The sequence below is a fragment of the Suillus discolor genome (genome assembly GCF_016758755.1).
Source record: "Suillus discolor strain FC423 chromosome Unknown F5147scaffold_2, whole genome shotgun sequence".
Taxonomy (NCBI): Eukaryota; Fungi; Basidiomycota; class Agaricomycetes; order Boletales; family Suillaceae; genus Suillus; species Suillus discolor.
Window position 1 is genome coordinate 376,573 of NW_024541249.1, and position 16,866 is coordinate 393,438.

Below are 16,866 nucleotides of genomic sequence, written 5' to 3' on the forward strand. Positions count from 1 at the left end.
AAGTGCGGGCCGCAAACGAGAGATGCAGACATATGTGGTACGATGATCTCCTTGTTTTATTTGGTGGCGAGCAATAAGTTTATATTATGAAGATGGGGCTCGACGGAGTCGACTTGGAGGACAAGATAGAGGACACGCTGTTCATCAAGTACAGCATCGACACAGTGTTTTCAAGCTACCTCGCGTCGCGGTATCGAGTTCGCCAGTACACCTATTTTTTGGAGATGCTGAAGCGTGAGGAAAACGCATGGGCGCAGAGAGTTAAGGAGGCCAGCCGTCTGATGCCGGATTACAACCCTGCCATGGAATGGGTAGTCTAGAGATGATCGATTATCGATATCCACGAACAGCATCGGGCCATTCTGAACCTTTCTGTGACTTCCTGCTGGTCAACTTTTATTTTAGTAACTCATTTCTGGTCATCTGTATCTACGTACCGGTTTTGACCATGGAAGTGTATGTCACTTTGCTCGTCACATTAGTCTACCTCTCAGGCTATTTAATATGACAAGAGGCTACACGCGTACTACGTACTGACAACGCCAACATGAGAACACGTGACATTCAGTTCATCCGATCATCATTTCCCCCTGAAGCCGGCCGTGCGCAGCATTAACGCACAGCCAGACTAGTTTAAATTTTCCCATGTAGATCTGTCGACAGAGATAAATGAATAACTTCAAAAATGGGGGAGATAGTAGATGCGGCGGACCGGACACTAGAACCAGCGTAATCACAATCCATCTTGACCTCCTGCAGTTCATGATCGCTCGTCCCTGTGTTGAAAACCATCAATACATCATCTATATGACCATACATTTACCCTACCAGCATGACAAACAGGTCCGTCCGCCTTGTGGCCCCACCACATTACGTGACTCAAAGGCGAGTCTACGAGGTTGGCGAGCGTCTGGAGGTGGCCGTATGCAGCTGGCTGGGGGCCGCGGGGTCGGCGCAGTGCGATTAGGGTAAAAAAACAGGCACATATAAACAGTGCTATACATAAGTTCCAGATCTGAACGAGTGCATGAGAATGTTGTAGTAGTCTCACAGGAGCAGTAAATGCGAACCTGGGCTTCAAACATGTAGACCTGTAATTGTCCATGCAATGTTCCATCAATAGCGTCGGTGTTTACGGTGATCGAAAGCCCAAACATCCAGTCTGTTATAATTGATGATGGTATTCAGCAACACCGAACAAAAGATATACACAGGTGACTCACGCAGGAAAGGCTTCACGACGAAAAGTATCAGACAAATTGGATAAGCAAAAATCGACTTCAGCGGGTTTATCGTCGGTCTAAGTCCTTTCTTCTTGGTAGCGCATCTCCACTGGCTTTCATCTCGAATGACGTTCGCGATGAGCTCTGAGCAATGCAGCGCCATTGTTAACGGTCCCTGGATAACTGCGATGTTGATAAAGAGCAGAATCCACACTAGAAGATCGGCACCCGGCATATTATACCAGATGGAAACCTCCTGTGGCTGCAAGAACGACCATGGTATTTGTGGGGAATGGTAGGAGATCTTGACATAGGAGACGAGTACGGCCCATCCAGCGCATGCTACAACGACCCCCCAAAGAGAAATGACAACTTTTCGGATGCTGGTGTGAGCACGCCATGCAGAGAGTTGTGTCTTTGACGGCTTCACAGGACATGCGTCAATGCCCTGGTCAGATACACAACACATGCACCGGGAATGAAACCGGGTCAATTTCTTGTCGTGGACCAGTGCAACGGTCACATCGAAAGGTGAGGAGCTCCATGTCAAGACTTCGACTCCCCATATCCCCCTAAATGCAATCACCACCTGAAGAAGGAGTGCGACACCCAGAACAAGGAGAGGCAACCCTGTGATGGCAGCAGATTCCGTAATCGAGAAGTTGACAAATACAACAAGTGAGGATGAGGAGTAGGATAAAATGAGAAGTAGGGCCATGGTACCATTGAGCAGGGCGCCATTAGGATTTCTTCTACCACGAGCTGCGGTCATAATGCGCAGATTGGTGTTGAAATGAAGCCGACCTTCTGAGGCTAGCGCAGAGCGCAGCGAGATGCTGTGGACAAAGCCAGTGGACTCGGTGCATAATGTAACAAGTGCATTTAGTATCAGCGACAATAACTCGACCTGCAGGGATTTCTGTAGTTCGGTGCCACCGAGTCTCATCAATGGAATCACCCCAGAAATTCCGCTAATTGTTAGAATGACAACCCCTGTAATAATACAACAGACGCTGATGATACTTGAGAGCACCAGTCCAGCAGTGGCATATGTACGACTTGTCAAACCGCGGTCATAGACATCAGTTCCCGTGACAGCAGTAAGCTCTGTGTCAGAGTTATCTGTGAGATTCAGGAGTGGTTCATAGGGAAGAAGACGTAATGGATACCAAATTTTCACGATGGGTTTAGAAGAAGCTGGCATGAAAGGAATGGAAAACATTGCGGCCAATCCGGATTCCGGACGCAGATTAAGTATGCACTCTTTGGCAAAGGGCCGCCCTTGTTGGAAATTCCCTAGCTAGCGCCATCAAAAATTCAAAATATGACAGCTGTCATATATTGATGTAACTGAGGCTCAGCACCGCGTCGCAGTCGTCACGGTCACTCCAATATGGAAAGAGGGTGACCGCGAGGCTATACTGTGATATCGAGTCTCGACAGCCCTCCGGGCATCCCAGGACCTCCATCAGTTGGAAAAGCAAGGATCAGAGGGAAGTCAACAGAATGCGAACCATGTAAAGATCACATTCGATGGCTTGTGAGATGATGATCCGCATCACGAGCTAAAAACTCAAGACGTTGCGGCTCGGACAGCCCCGCAAGTACGACACGATGTCACGATGAGAAGTTGCATCAGCCTCACGGAAAGATGAGGAAGAATTTGATTTCGGCATCACAAACATGTACGCATAACATGTCACGAATATAATCCCTGCAATGCACAGGGAATCCACAAACTGCATGCGCATGCGCGATCATAGCATATTGCTCTTTAGTAAAAAGAGAGAAATTAATTGCCGTAGATTGGGTACAGCAACCGACAACAAATGACCCACAGGATACTGCCTCAATGCTGATAGGCGGACTCGAGAAATCTCGAAAAACTTGCGTAGAACGCATGATGACACCACAGACATCCTGTCGTCGCAGAACTCTCGATCGGAGATGACAAGGGAAGCTGGAGGAAGCAACGATGAAGATGACGATGTTAATGACCATGAAGTCGAAAACGCTCTGCGGTCACCGCCATGAATAGCGTGAGACACTACTTCCATAATGAATTTGTAAGATATCGACGTACAGGGCACTTTCATTGAAGTATTCCTCACGAACCATTAAAGGTCGCAACAAAATGGCTTCATCTTCAGGTATGTAAAACTATTTGAGAAATAAGTTTGTCTCAAATTGTCTTGTTTCAGCTGTCGGAAAGCTTTCCCGTGAGGAGTTTCGACGCCAAAAGGACCTCGATGCTGCCAGAAAAGCAGGAACTGCTCCTGCAGCTCTGGACGAGGAGGGACGGCCTATCAACCCTCACATTCCTCGTGAGTTTATATTATATAGACTTATGTATCGAGTAATCTCATTCTCTATCACAGAATACATCTCGCAAGCTCCGTGGTATCTTGACACCGGCGCACCGTCACTAAGCCATCAACGTCGGCCATTCGACGATCGCTCTGCAGACAAACTCGACAACTGGTATGACCGTGGTGCGAAGGCAGGACCTGCTGCAAAGAAATACCGAAAAGGCGCATGCGAAAATTGCGGCGCAATGACCCACAAGAAGCAGGACTGTCTCGAGCGTCCTCGGAAGAAGGGGGCAAAGTTCACGAACAGGAATATCCAGGCGGACGAGATCATACATGACGTAGCGACGGGATTTGATGCGAAGAGGGATAGGTGGAACGGGTATGATCCTGCAGAGCACAAGAAAATCTATGAGGAGTACGAAGCTGTTGAGGCAGCACGTCAGAAACTGAGGGAGGAAGAGATTGACAACCAAACAACAACAGATTTGGCTGCGGTACGGAAGCTGGCGAAAGCTGGAAAGAAGGAGGGAAAGGAAGCTGATCCTGACTTTGGTTCGAGCGATGAGGAAGACGCCGACGACGACAAATATGCCGATGCTGCCGATGCCGTAGGACAAAAACTCGACACGAAGACTCGCATTACAGTTCGGAATCTGCGCATCCGAGAAGATACCGCTAAATATCTCATAAACTTGGACCCAGAGAGTGCATACTACGATCCAAAGACTCGCTCAATGCGTGACGCTCCCATGAAGAATGTGCCTGCAGAGGAGGTATGCGTTCACGCTTCCTTCCTTGATTCAGCCCTAATTGATCACTATGTCAGGCGAAATTTGCTGGGGATAATTTCTTTCGGTTCTCTGGCGAGGCTCCTGAAGTTCAAGAACTGCAGCTTTTCGCGTGGCAAGCGGCAGCTCGAGGGAATGATGTTCATCTCAACGCCAATCCCACTCAAGGTCAACTTCTTCATCACGAATTCAAGGAGAAGAAAGAGATGATGAAGGACGTCAACAAAGTCAGCATTCTGGCAAAGTATGGTGGCGAGGAGTACCTCGAACATGTGCCAAGGGAGCTCATCAATGGGCAAACGGAAAATTATGTCGAATATTCGCGGACTGGCCACGTTATCAAAGGGAAAGAACGTGCTAAAACGCGGTCAAAGTATCCAGAAGATGGTGAGCTTCTACTTTCTGATAGTTGCGAGATATGGTGTTAACACGAGTTTCAGTTTACGTTAATAATCATACGTATGTGTGGGGCTCGTGGTACGACCTTTCAAGCAGTACCTGGGGCTATGCATGCTGTCATTCGACCATCCACATCTCATATTGCGCTGGTGAAGCGGGCAAGGAAGCTACACAGGCTTCGACAGCCCAAGCCTTGCTTGCATCATCACAGGCTCAATCAGAGCCCTCTGCCCAGGACAACGAGGTGAGAGCCCGAATAGAGCAAAATTACTCGAAGAAGCGAGTAGGCGAAGGGGACGTCTCTCTAGATAAGGATCGGTTAGCGGAGGCCATCAGCGAGGAGAAGAAGCGGAAAGTCAGAGGAGACAAGGATGATGATCGATCTAGCAAGAAGATGAAAGGCTTGCAGAGCAGTAGCCACGATGTCACTGAGGAGGAGCTTGGTATGTGTTTAATTTTCCATACTTTGCGATTGGACGCCTTCTGATGTGGCCTATCATCTTGCAGAGGCTTATCGAATGACGCGCCGGAACGCTGAAGATCCCATGGCAAACTACGTGGACAGCGAAGATGTATATACGCGATAATGTATTTTACCTTGCTTTCTCCTTGCTCTCTCCTATTCTTTATAGCATATTCTTTGGAATTTTGTATTTGTCGAACGACGTTTGGGTCTATGTATTTCACACGAAGTCGAACAATAAGCGAATACTAAAGCTGTCGGGACGCCGTCATTCATATGAATGTTAAGTCTTTCCCATGACATTCTCAACAGCGCCTGCCCTATTATTTGGTCTGGGCGTACGCATTGTTCTCAACAAGTTCTCGAGCACTGCTGATGCCAGTGCTGACGAGGCTGTCATCAGCGATGTCATCCTTCTCGGCGTCGTCCAAGGCGTCGCACTATATTATACTTTAATGGAATATTCTGATCTCGCGTTCGTCGTTGCATTCGGCATCGCTGTCAAACTCGTCATCGAGTTTATGATGCTCCACGACGTCTCCAGGTGCGCGACCACCTTACTCGGTGTCGCCCTTGGCGTCCTAGTCACCGACATCCTATCGCAACTCATCGAGGACGGATACTTTTATGACTTTCACGGAGACTCTGTTCACGACAAAGAGAGCACATATACCTCAAAACGAAAGCGTCTCGTCAAATTCCAGTCTAGCACAGAATACCAAATGATACCCCCCAGTCGACCACCGCGCTCCCGCAAAACCGAACCAAGTCAACGATGGCGCGCACCACCTTCGCTGACATCCACTTCTAGCATCGATCCCAACCACACCATGAGCCCGCCTGAACGGGAGTTGGCGATGCTACGCGCAAAGGCGTCGTTAGCGGATAGTGAGCGGAGGCGGTTCAAGGAGGAAAAGAAGTGGGCTGAGTCGCAGGGGAACTTTGCGCGGGTATCTCAGATGAGTTGGCAAGTGAAACGATACACTGCTCTCACGCAGAGTTTCACTCGGGAAGCGGATGCAAAATTCCTTGAAGGTGAGACATCTATCCACCTTTTCGATTGCATGTTCAATGGAACGGCTTTCTAGTGACTGCGATGAAACAACAACTGCAGCTGCAGCCTGCCGCTGTTGACGCAATTGCTCCACAACCCTCAAACAGACATCAGGTCGATCGGCATACAAATCATTCTCGACAAACAACCCAGGAAGTTGTGATTGATAGGCAATCCACGGTTACAGTAGATGTTCCAAGGAGGCATCGGAGGCAGAGTTCTGGGACCTTGAAGTCCGCAATGCGTCTTCAAGTACGATAATGACATGACGAGTGCGAGTACGAGTAAGTAAGATACTCCTTCTTAGATGCTAGACCTGACGTTGTAAGGAGATCACATTACGATCCTGCAACCATCACCGCCTATTTACTTGAGGGCTTTTCTAGGACTTCTTTGTATCATTAGATCTGTTCTTTTTTGGCATAGTGCAGAGCCGTCTCAGAAAATCAAATGTCCTCTTGGTCGGAGATGTAGTTGCAATTTGGTTGCAATTCCAATTTGTCTGCATTTAAGTAACATGTATGCATACAGAAAGTTCCGCGTTAGCGTGCGCTAAATATAGACGTATATATTTCAGTGTATACGTGTAGGTGTGCAAGTCGCTCTCAGGCTAATCCGTAGTACAGGGTCCGTCGGGCCAGCAACACGAGCGAGCTCCTGTGGTGTTGGCCCCGTTTTTTTACGCTTGTGGGAAGCACTTCGAGGAAATCATTCATTCTCCCCCATTCAGCCTCAAATCGTGCTAATAGCGGCGGCATCCTAGTCGGCGGAGTAAGGAGAGATCAACTTAGACTCATTAACTTCAAATACTACCGACCACCTTCCATTCTTCCAACTACAGCATCTCTAGCATCCTGACATCCATCATATTCTCAATCGAAGCCATGTCCTTGACGCATGCCATGATACGGTGATCCGACGCAATCCTCTTGTACTCCCAACCACGCTGCTGCGCAACCAACAGTGCAGCAAAAGGTTGTCCGAGGCGAACGATTAACCTCAACGCTCGCGAATGAGCGTCCATCTCATTTGGTTCATTTTCTCCGAGAGACTCGTCGGGTGAATCTAACGACGATGGGTGTAGGGCCTCCAGCACACTCTGTGCATCGTCCGAGAAATCAGGCAGCCCGAGATCATGGCGGTCCCATGGACGGATGAGGAAGAATTTCTGTGGAGTGGGCTGTGCCGGCGAGAATTGAGTCAATGTGTTTTCTGTGGTGATCAACAGGTCTTGGAGCCCATCTGCCTCAATGTCATAAGTGAAATATATCCCGTGTTGACCGTGTCTCTGCCTGACTTTTGTGACAGGAAATGCGATGCAAGGCAGTAGCAATCTGTAGTTCGTGAAACGAGGGACACTGAGGTTGTCGAGCAGGGTATACAGTTTCGAAGCTAACTCCACAGCCACGGTATTTCGCAGCTTGGAGACAGATGTCCGCATCTCGTCCCCTGGTAGAGATGACAATGTGAATGGTGGAGCTTTGTACGAGGTAACATCAGCTGGGAGACAGCTATTGAAGTCGGATGCTTTTCCGACCCAGTCCAGGACGGTAATGTCGCCCGACCGACCGACAATCTCCTGCAAGAGCCGACCGAGCGCGTTTTGTTTCGTCTCGCCGTATATGACAGGTAAGTGGACACCGAAAATATCAAACAGCGAGTATACGATGTCTTCCTGTAACGTGGTGACACGCGTTGACACCCATTTCAGCTTCTCGCGGGCGTCTCTCATCCCCGGACGGAAGGCGACGAGGGCCCGTGTGTTTATGCCTGTTGAATTCTCTAACTCCTGCATAATAGTGGCAGACTTCTTGTGGTTACCAGAGTGGTCATTGAGATAGAGGGTCCAATCTGCACGGTAGAAGAGAATAACTCGAGGAGCAAGGAATTCTTGAACAGTCCATCCTCGTGTATTCCAATCACTGTTTGCCAGTGCGCCCCACTCCGCCGAAGGTGAGACATCTGACAGGTAGACGATCGTAAGAGCTGATTGGTGATACCAAACGAACATGGAGTTGACCGATCGTTGAAGTTCAACATTGTTGTTCTGGTCGATGCAGCACGTATCGCTCCAAGCCCAACGATAGCCCAGATCGCGAGCCTTTTTGCAGAACTTCTGCAGCTTCTCTATGCCGCCAACTCCATACAACTCGTATACGACCCTGCCTTGGATGTTGTGCAGCAACGGCTCCTTGCTGTCCCATCTATGCGATAACATGACCCAACTGAAGAACTTCGCGACCGCCTTATTGATGGGCTCCGTGTTGAGGGGCGCACGCATCATTGACGCATACAAAAGCTTCTTGTACTCCGTACTGTTCATGAAGATTCTTATTTGTGCCTCTCGGATCGCATAAATATCCGGTGGATGTCTCGAGTAGACGAAGTGGGGCACTTTCCAAACGAGTGTGAACGGCTCTTCGAATAGCATCATCTACTTTGGATTGCTTGACATACTTCTGATGAAGCTCTGCAAAACGAGTAAGCAATCTTCAATTCAGCGGGTGAGTTCTTCAGGGCTTACGTCGTATCTGTGGGTCGGGTGTATCATTCAGCTTGGAGAGCATGCTGTCCAAGGCCTCGATTGCTTCGTCATAGCGTTGTCCCGTGTGAAGCGCTTTATGCTTCATCTCGTACCCAAGATATGATGAGGGGTTGTTTTCAATGACCTGTGGATCAGCAGTGTCAGCACAGTTTCTAGAACAATGATAGGTGTCATCTGCACCTTTTCTGCGTCAGAAAGGGCCCCTCGATAAAGATTTCTTCCGAGCGCCCAGTGCGCAAAGTAGGAGTCGTATGAAGAATCTAGCTGTATCGCTGTGGAAAGTACGTTCTCGACCAGCCAGACCCGAACCTTTCCATCCTTGCTTCCGTTCATAAGCAGTTCTGCATTTGAAGAAATTGCAACGCAAGTAGCCACGACGGTGTGGTTAAGGGCCTCTCCTATCTGCTGGTGTGTTTTTGTGCACCACAGCCGCACGGTTTTGTCGTTCGAGGCAGTGGCAATGAAGGAGCCATCAGAAGATATGGCGAGCGAGTTAAAGCGCTTGCGACCGGAAGCTTGGCCGATCTGGTGTCCATTCGACGAGTTCCAGAACTGGAGTTTATTGTGTGATATGGAGACAAGTTGCTGGCCATCAGGTGACCACACGATGCCTCGAACTGGCGAGGATACTGTTAGTGGCTCAGCGTAAAACCGGAAAAGTCGCCTGAGGTTATCGGTGCGCCGAACATCAATGTAGCCGCTCGATGATGCACACGCCAGTTTGAGTCCATCTGGACTGAATGCTACTCCCAACACCGCAGGATCTGAAAGGTTGCGACGTCTTGGCCTCCGTCTACGGCTTGCCAAGACATCACAGGTCTTTGCATCCCATATATGGACCTCATCATCGCTCGGCCCGCCAGCTGCGAGTCTCTTGCCATCAGGCGAGAAGCACACCGACTTCACCGGCATTGACCACAGTTCATATAGCATCTGCATTCTCTTGACGTCCCAGACGACGATACCGTAAGATCCAGCACTGACGATTAGCCTGTCATCTGGGGAAACGGCGAGTGATCGCACACTGCCACCTATGATGCGTCCCTCTGGCTCGAATAGTCCTCCAATTGATGCTCCTGTTTCCGCATCCCAAATTTGCAGGGTGCTGACTGATGAACCAGTGACGACTCGTCGATTGTCATTGAAGACCGCGACTGCCTTCACTTTACTTGTGTGCCCTTCTATCGTACGCATCAGCGCCGGTTGTGTTGTCTGTGCACTGGCAGGCCGTGTAGGCCATACTTTGAGATACACTTTTTTGGCTATGTCAAGCAACCCCAACATATTGCGTTAGCCTATGAGGAGCGTGCTTAAGGGATGTTGGTGTTAGTAAATGGTTAGACTTCGGTAATCTAACCTATGCAGGCGCTCACCAGTCACCAGGGTTGCTGACTACTTGGCGCGTGAGGGACGTTCAAACGCGGATTTGAAAGTCTCCAATTTGGGGGTTTCAAACACTCTGCCCTAACGCCATGACTAACGACAGTATTTAAGCCAAATCGGAACGGTCGAAAACGGATAGGCTAAGGAACGGAGAGCGTAGCTGTGAACTTTGACAGGAATGAGATTGAACAGATGGGCCGCCTTGTAGGCAACACAACCGTTACATTAGCTGTGTAGTACTATTACCACGCTGTCATGCCAGCTATGGCACGGATCTCTTCCACACATCAGCGCCCTTTTTCATGCAGGCTCTTTCATTCTGCACGTACGATTGAATAGTAATGCGCATCCAGCGAGTGTAGGGACGGTCACCAATTCGAGTGTAACAGTATCAGCATGGCATACGTGGAGGCTCCAACGATAATGGCAGATGCGTAACAGCGCTAGCTTCCATGCCGAAAATAGACCCAGTCTTCGCAGGGGTTATGATACAGTGTATGCATTATTCCAAGAGCCCGAAACTTTGAGAAAGTTGGCGCAGTTCTGGAGGCTCGGACGGATGGACATCGAGAAAAGTTGACAAAGCAGAGTTGGCAAAAGAGGGAGGATAGTGAGACGTGGTCCCGTGGAGTTCAGTTTTATGAAATCAATTTTTGTACAGTTCATTTTGCTGTAATTGGGAGCCGCAGAAATCAAAATTTCATCGCGGTCGAGAATGTAATTGATAATTTGATACATGCATCATAAAGGATAAAGGAATCGTGGAATATTGCAACCTGACTTAAAAAAGTTAATTGTGATAGCCAGAGAGCGTGAAAGCAAAAACACGGGTAAGATCCAAAGCACAAGAGTGAGTATGAGTAAAATATTAATGAAGTACTATCGATGGGCTTTGCCATTGGCCTTCGTCGTGGTAGATGGTGTGCCATTGCTCTTGCCACCTGTAATGGGCCGAGGCTTCTTAGCAGACGTCGAGGCTTCCGCAGACGCTCGTGGTGCAGCTTCCTTCATCACCATTTTGGCATGAATGTCTTCCAATTTCGACGCCTTGACTTTCTTGGGCCAGAAAAGTGTCACGAAACTGTGGTCAAAGATGAACATCCATACAACTAGTCTAGGTTTTAGTACTCACGCCCAAAGATGTCGACGCCATCGTTCTCGGTCCTCTCCAGCGGCTTGTTTATTCTGAAGAACAATCTCGATGCGTCGTCCAATAGCGGCTAAAGAATCTTTGAGAATGGCAACTTTGTCGTCGCGAGGCATGTCCTCGCCGGACAACTTCAGTTGTTTCTACACAAAGAATTAACGGTGGTTCGAACATCACAAGGAACTACTTGGAACTACTTACCAACTGCTTCTTGACTGGTCTCAACTCTTCTTTCGTCGCAGCCTCATCCATCGATGGGCTAAAATTGTGTCAGGATCCATAATACTTATAGTCTAGCACGAGACTTACCATTCGTCCGACGATTCGGAGTCCGTGAAGGTGGGAGTAGGCCGTCTCTTGCGTCGCTTCGCTCCACCATCATCGATGGATGCCACGGCCTCGCTCTCCGCGCGCCGTTTCCGGCCGATCGGAGGTGATGATGACGACGATGCCACAGCTGTTGGGGGAGGAGTGGCCGAACCCTTCAAATGACCCTTATTCCGTAAAGAGCTCTCGTACGAACGTAGCTTCTCATCATGCTCGCGAAGTAGCCCAAGGAGGAAGTCACCTCGCCGGACGAGGTGAATAGCATTGGGAATTGGCCGAGTTGTCGCGTCTTCCCCCTTCTTGCCTTCCTCCAAAAAGAATTTGCCTTGGAGGCCTAGCCGCACATCCTTCGCCATGGCCTCCCAGTTGCCGAACCCATATATGAAGGCGCCAACAAGAAGCATCGCATCCTCTTGCGGTCCCCACCGCCCGGACCAGTTGAGAGTCGGTCTGATGTTCTCAATCGGAATGGACCAATTGTAGAGCTCCTCCGTACTCAACTCGCCCAAAATATTGTTCAGAATGCGAAGGTCGCGATACCGTGATAGCACGGTCTCCGCGTTGATGTTTCCGACATTGCGGAAAGTAACCAGGACGGCCTTGCTCTTCTGGGCATTAGTCAGGGTCTCCCCTGCCGCCATACGTTCCCGCTTTTCCTGGTTATTCTGCTCGACAGCTTGCGTGCAAACTTCGATAATCTCGTCGGAGACGTCCATGATCATGGCCTTGTGCTTGTCGCCAAGTTTAGATTCATTGACCTACAGAGGAAACGCGGCTCGTGAGTTCTGATTTGTGAGAAACGACAATCTACTCACAATAACATCGTAACGTTGACGAATGTCGCCCCAACGCTGCAAACTTCGAATAAGAACGCGGACGTCTCGCTCTTTAAGCTCCATGGCCTTTTGACTAGCAGTCTTTCTCTGGGGTCCTGGGATTTTGGGTTTCTTCGGAGCAGGCGCTGGTGCAGGATGATCGACATCCATGCCCTCATAGGATACAGGTGCATGGGTGCGCTTGCGATCCCTGAGTTCCGCCGCAACCACTTCGTCAGCCTTCCGTTCATCCTCCTCTTTCTCAAACTTGTGCCGCTCCTCAATGGGTATAATGTCCTCCCAACTCATGTCATTCTTTACGTCGCTCACGGCAGCGAATTGAGCGAGGAAGCCTTCACCACCAAGCGAGGCGCCGCCATCGCCGCCAGCGGCCATTGTCTCATGGTCCTCGGCGCGGTTGAGAATGTCATCAAGGTCCATCTCGTCAAGCTTCTGGTTCTGTTGCGAGTCGTCCTTGTCGAACCTGGAAATAGGGTTAGCGGAGCGCCTGACCAGGGGAACACCGTTACTCACATCTTCTGGGCACCATATTTCAAAACTGCAGTGAGCTCGTCTTTGCTAAGATTGTCAGGCTTCGTGGAATCCTTGACCTTCTCGCCTTTTGGGTTAGAGCTCAGATGTGCCTGTGAAGTGTCCATTTGATTGATGACTAGCATGATATAGGTGAGATCAAAAGTGGATTAGATCAAGATGTTACTACTCACTGGCATACTCCAACACCATCTTTTTCTTGGCCCTTTCGAGAACGTCCTCCTCCATCGTGTCCTTACTGACGAAACGGTAGACGCTGACATGGGACTTTTGCCCTATACGATGAGCACGTGCCATGGCTTGCAAGTCGTTTTGAGGATTCCAGTCGCTCTGGAAAGACGTCAATCATACGTATGTCACACAATGACCCACATACATCAAAAATAATGACAGTATCAGCAGTCTCCAAATTAATACCGAGACCGCCTGCACGGGTCGACAACAGGAAGGCAAAGTCGGGCGATCCGGGTGAATTAAAATGCGCAATTGATCTCTTCCTCGCATCTGAGGCGACCATGCCATCCAGACGTTGATGTGGGTACCCACGAAGACTCATGTAATCACTCAAGATGTCTAACATCCGGACCATTTGACTGAAGATGAGCACACGATGACCATCTTGCCGAAGGCGTACGAGGAGCTTGTCAAGGAGAACCATCTTTCCGCTGTTCATGACAAGGCCTTTGAGAGTGTCATCGTTAACATCAGTGCGCACTTCGGCACCGTCGAAGAGATAAGGGTGATTCGCAGCTTTCTTCAGCTCCATGGCAATGTTCAGAAGACTGATGTTGTTATTCCCATTCGCACTCTTCACCAACCCCTGGAAGTTCTGGACGAGGATTAGCGAGAGTTAATAGCCAGTCAAATATAAGCCTACCTTTGTCAGGATATTCTTGTAGAAATGCGTCTGCAAGGCAGACATTTCTACTCGAAGGATGCGCTCACTCTTTGTAGGCAAGGAAGTAAGGACATCACGTTTCAGTCGGCGGAGCATGAGTGACTCGAGTTGTTGATGCAGCTCCTTGATCTTGGCTTCGTGGTCCGCGTCGTTAAGGTCGAATTCGTTGGTCAAGGCGACTATAAACATCTCCTCAGCCACAGCGACAACAATAAAAATACGGCACAGAACGTACACTTCTCAGGCATCAGGAAGTGCATCAATGAAAGTAACTCTGCACACGATGCGACGTCAGCAAAAAATTGCCAAAACTCAGTCGTATCAACACGCACCCTTGACATTGTTTTGCAGTGGCGTGCCAGTGATCAATAGCTTCGACGCAGCGGGGAAGGACCTCAGAGCCTCATACAACTGGCTTTCTGAGTTCTTGAGCCGATGAGCCTGAAACGGCCATCAGTGACTATTCTAAGATATTCTGCATTTCTATCTCACCTCGTCGACAGCAAGCGCCTGCCACTTGATGTCCGCAAGCTCCTTTGCGTCCCTGAGAGTAAGCTCGTATGTCGTCAGCAGAACATTCATCTTCAGTCGTTTGTTGGAGGGACCGAACTTCGTACGTCCGAATGACCTCACGTGCAGGAGCGGTTCCTATGTAGGTGATGACATTCAGATCAGGTGCCCACGCCGCAAACTGCGATTGCCAGGCAGTGATAGTGGAAAGCGGAACGATTACAAGGAATGGTCCATATTGGTGCATTTCATGAAAGAGGTAGGACAGGAAAGAAACTGTCTGTACGGTCTGCGCACAACGTTTTAGCATTCTGAAAGGCAAAAAAAAATCCAATATACCTTTCCGAGACCCATTTCATCGGCAAGGATGCCGTTCTCGCCTTTACTCCACAGATACGCCAGCCAGTTCAGTCCAGTGAGCTGGAAGTCCTTCAACTCACCACCCGTCGAGGTGATGTAGTCAGGATCCTTCTCAATCTTCTGGAATGATGGCCGCTGGTTACGCGCGTAATTAATGCTCTTGTAAGGGAACTTTGCCTCAGCCTCTCGTTGTCGATACGCCTCAATTTGAGCCTTGGCGATAGGGCGCACTTCCTCCTGCGTTTCCCATGTACAATGCTCATAATTGAGCCCAGTCCATTTGCAAAAGTACTCTGTCATGCCCTCTGCACCATCGCGGTGCGAGACAATGCGTTCGACGACCTTATAGGTCTCGAGCTCCTCCTTTTCGCGTTCTTTTTCAAGAAGCAATGCCTCAGCATCTTCCTGAGAGATGCCTGGTGCACTGAGGCGAGACTGGTACATCTTGTAAGCTTTGATATAGTTGTCAACACGCTTGAGGCCCTTGAAGCGTTTGAGAAATTCGTAGGTCTCATCAGTGTTATGCAAATGCGAGAAATTTTTCCACTTGATGTGAAAACGCTTTGAGATATGTCAACAACAATCTGCTTGCCCAAGATGATTCTGGGACTTACAACATTATCAAACCAGATGTCCTCAGGATCGTCTTCGCGGCCCTCATCTCTGCAATGACTCAAGACAGACTCGATCTCATCTTCCTCTTTGAACTGCGCGGTAGGATCGACATAGTACCCTTGATCGACATCCTCTTCTGATAGCTCAGCGAGAGCTTGGACATCATCAGTATAATTGGGAATCTTGCCGCCTCGACTGGAGACGCGGATTTCGTCTCCAGAAACACGAGGCCGTTTCTTCTTCTTCGATCTAGACCCATAATCTGAATCTGAATCTGAGTCGTTGTTCCGGGAGATGGCTGTACAAAAGCTAAGCACGAGCTCCACCGTGGAAACAGGGTGCACACCTTTAGGTCTTGGTGCCGACGATGACGGCTGTGATTTCTTTTTTCTCTTCTTCGGAGCTTTCTTTTTGCCGTACTCGTCATCTGCATAGGAGCCATCGTCCTCGTCCTCCTCGTCCTCCTCGACGTTATCTTCGTACCCCTTGGGTACAATGGTCAACGAACTCGGAAGGAAAAGAGATGATAAAATAACATACCGACTCTTCGACATCCTTTGAAACATGTAGATGACCTTGAATAAAATTGGAATTACTAACATATGATATATGAGACTTACGGAGCCTTTTGGGGTGTAGGAGGATGGCCCAGCAATAGCGAGAGAGGTAGTGTCATCGATGTCCTCTGCATCGCCATCAGCATCTGCGTCTGGGTCTTGGTCTTGGACATTATCGACAGGAGTGTGATGATTGTTGACTTGTTCATTCTCAGAGTCAACCTGCATAGAGTCATCACTGTCGTAATTGAGGTTAAGAGCGTCGGGATTGAGCGCCATGGTGTCGACGCTGTGATGGACAGTGGAGGGAGAGGATGTGGTTGGGGGTAGAGAGGGGAGGGAAGAGGTCGTCAAGGATCTTGTTGACGAAAATGTTCACACGTGTGGCCATCGCTACGGACAACGCCGGGCAAGGCCCCATCGTCACCGCTCATGGCATTGGTGAAATCCGGGTTGGGGCATAACATTTTGGAGTAAATGTTGTCAAAAACTTAAATTTTGGATATAATTGTGTATAAAAGTTTATTGTTCTATATATATTTTATGAGCAGTTTATGGTTAAATTAATGCGCCATTGTCATCAAAATTTATCGTGTTGAGCATGGCGGTCTTCGGCCATCGAATACAGCATCATGCCACCCAGTTCACGGCTCCCACAAACCGCATCAAGCACAATATTAACAGCATCCTTGTTATCTGCCGCAGCCAACCTAACCTATATCGGCTGTTGCTCAACTACCTGGACTGGACTGTGTCATATCATCATCTCGAGCGTTGGATATTGTAGTTTCTCAGCTTGATTCACCTGATCATGAACCCTACCTTGTCCACATCGCCAGAAATACCCATGGCCAAGCCATCATTACCTCTAAATCTCCGCCAAATCCACGCTCCTCGGCCTGCAGTGCTCGCCGCCGA

The 16,866-nt window shown here is 49.1% G+C and overlaps 6 protein-coding genes across 6 annotated transcripts; 2 read left to right on the forward strand and 4 right to left on the reverse strand.

Moving 5' to 3' along the window:
• Positions 1-13: 13 nt before the first annotated feature.
• Positions 14-694, reverse strand: F5147DRAFT_117841 (uncharacterized protein). The gene is made up of 3 exons (XM_041428105.1): positions 535-694; positions 438-483; positions 14-385 (listed from the first exon to the last, which is right to left on the reverse strand). Exons 1-3 carry the CDS (start codon positions 562-564, stop codon positions 171-173), a joined length of 291 nt encoding a protein of 96 aa, XP_041299426.1. The 5' UTR covers positions 565-694; the 3' UTR covers positions 14-170.
• F5147DRAFT_664775 (uncharacterized protein) lies at positions 492-2,542 on the reverse strand. The gene is made up of 4 exons (XM_041435042.1): positions 1,224-2,542; positions 1,071-1,162; positions 829-1,015; positions 492-776 (listed from the first exon to the last, which is right to left on the reverse strand). Exons 1-4 carry the CDS (start codon positions 2,443-2,445, stop codon positions 634-636), a joined length of 1,644 nt encoding a protein of 547 aa, XP_041299427.1. The 5' UTR covers positions 2,446-2,542; the 3' UTR covers positions 492-633.
• Positions 2,543-3,331: 789 nt separating this feature from the next.
• On the forward strand, positions 3,332-5,422 carry F5147DRAFT_832307 (Pre-mRNA splicing Prp18-interacting factor-domain-containing protein). Its single transcript, XM_041443808.1, has 6 exons — positions 3,332-3,373; positions 3,425-3,547; positions 3,602-4,308; positions 4,362-4,710; positions 4,764-5,165; positions 5,230-5,422. Exons 1-6 carry the CDS (start codon positions 3,358-3,360, stop codon positions 5,307-5,309), a joined length of 1,677 nt encoding a protein of 558 aa, XP_041299428.1. The 5' UTR covers positions 3,332-3,357; the 3' UTR covers positions 5,310-5,422.
• On the forward strand, positions 5,423-6,761 carry F5147DRAFT_664784 (uncharacterized protein). The gene is made up of 2 exons (XM_041435043.1): positions 5,423-6,220; positions 6,274-6,761. Exons 1-2 carry the CDS (start codon positions 5,482-5,484, stop codon positions 6,498-6,500), a joined length of 966 nt encoding a protein of 321 aa, XP_041299429.1. The 5' UTR covers positions 5,423-5,481; the 3' UTR covers positions 6,501-6,761.
• Positions 6,674-8,982, reverse strand: F5147DRAFT_117897 (heterokaryon incompatibility protein-domain-containing protein). The gene is made up of 3 exons (XM_041428106.1): positions 8,965-8,982; positions 8,764-8,908; positions 6,674-8,709 (listed from the first exon to the last, which is right to left on the reverse strand). The coding sequence occupies exon 3, from the start codon at positions 8,671-8,673 to the stop codon at positions 7,075-7,077; it is 1,599 nt and encodes a 532-aa protein (XP_041299430.1). The 5' UTR covers positions 8,674-8,709; positions 8,764-8,908; positions 8,965-8,982; the 3' UTR covers positions 6,674-7,074.
• Positions 8,983-10,734: 1,752 nt separating this feature from the next.
• Positions 10,735-16,372, reverse strand: F5147DRAFT_664795 (SNF2 family N-terminal domain-containing protein). Its single transcript, XM_041435044.1, is given in 16 exon segments — positions 10,735-11,248; positions 11,300-11,457; positions 11,516-11,573; positions 11,624-12,399; positions 12,457-12,940; positions 12,991-13,126; positions 13,182-13,338; positions 13,385-13,837; positions 13,886-14,085; positions 14,142-14,180; positions 14,239-14,347; positions 14,399-14,515; positions 14,535-14,705; positions 14,756-15,337; positions 15,391-15,876; positions 16,012-16,372. 16 exon segments carry the CDS (start codon positions 16,225-16,227, stop codon positions 11,047-11,049), a joined length of 4,344 nt encoding a protein of 1,447 aa, XP_041299431.1. The 5' UTR covers positions 16,228-16,372; the 3' UTR covers positions 10,735-11,046.
• Positions 16,373-16,866: the final 494 nt, after the last annotated feature.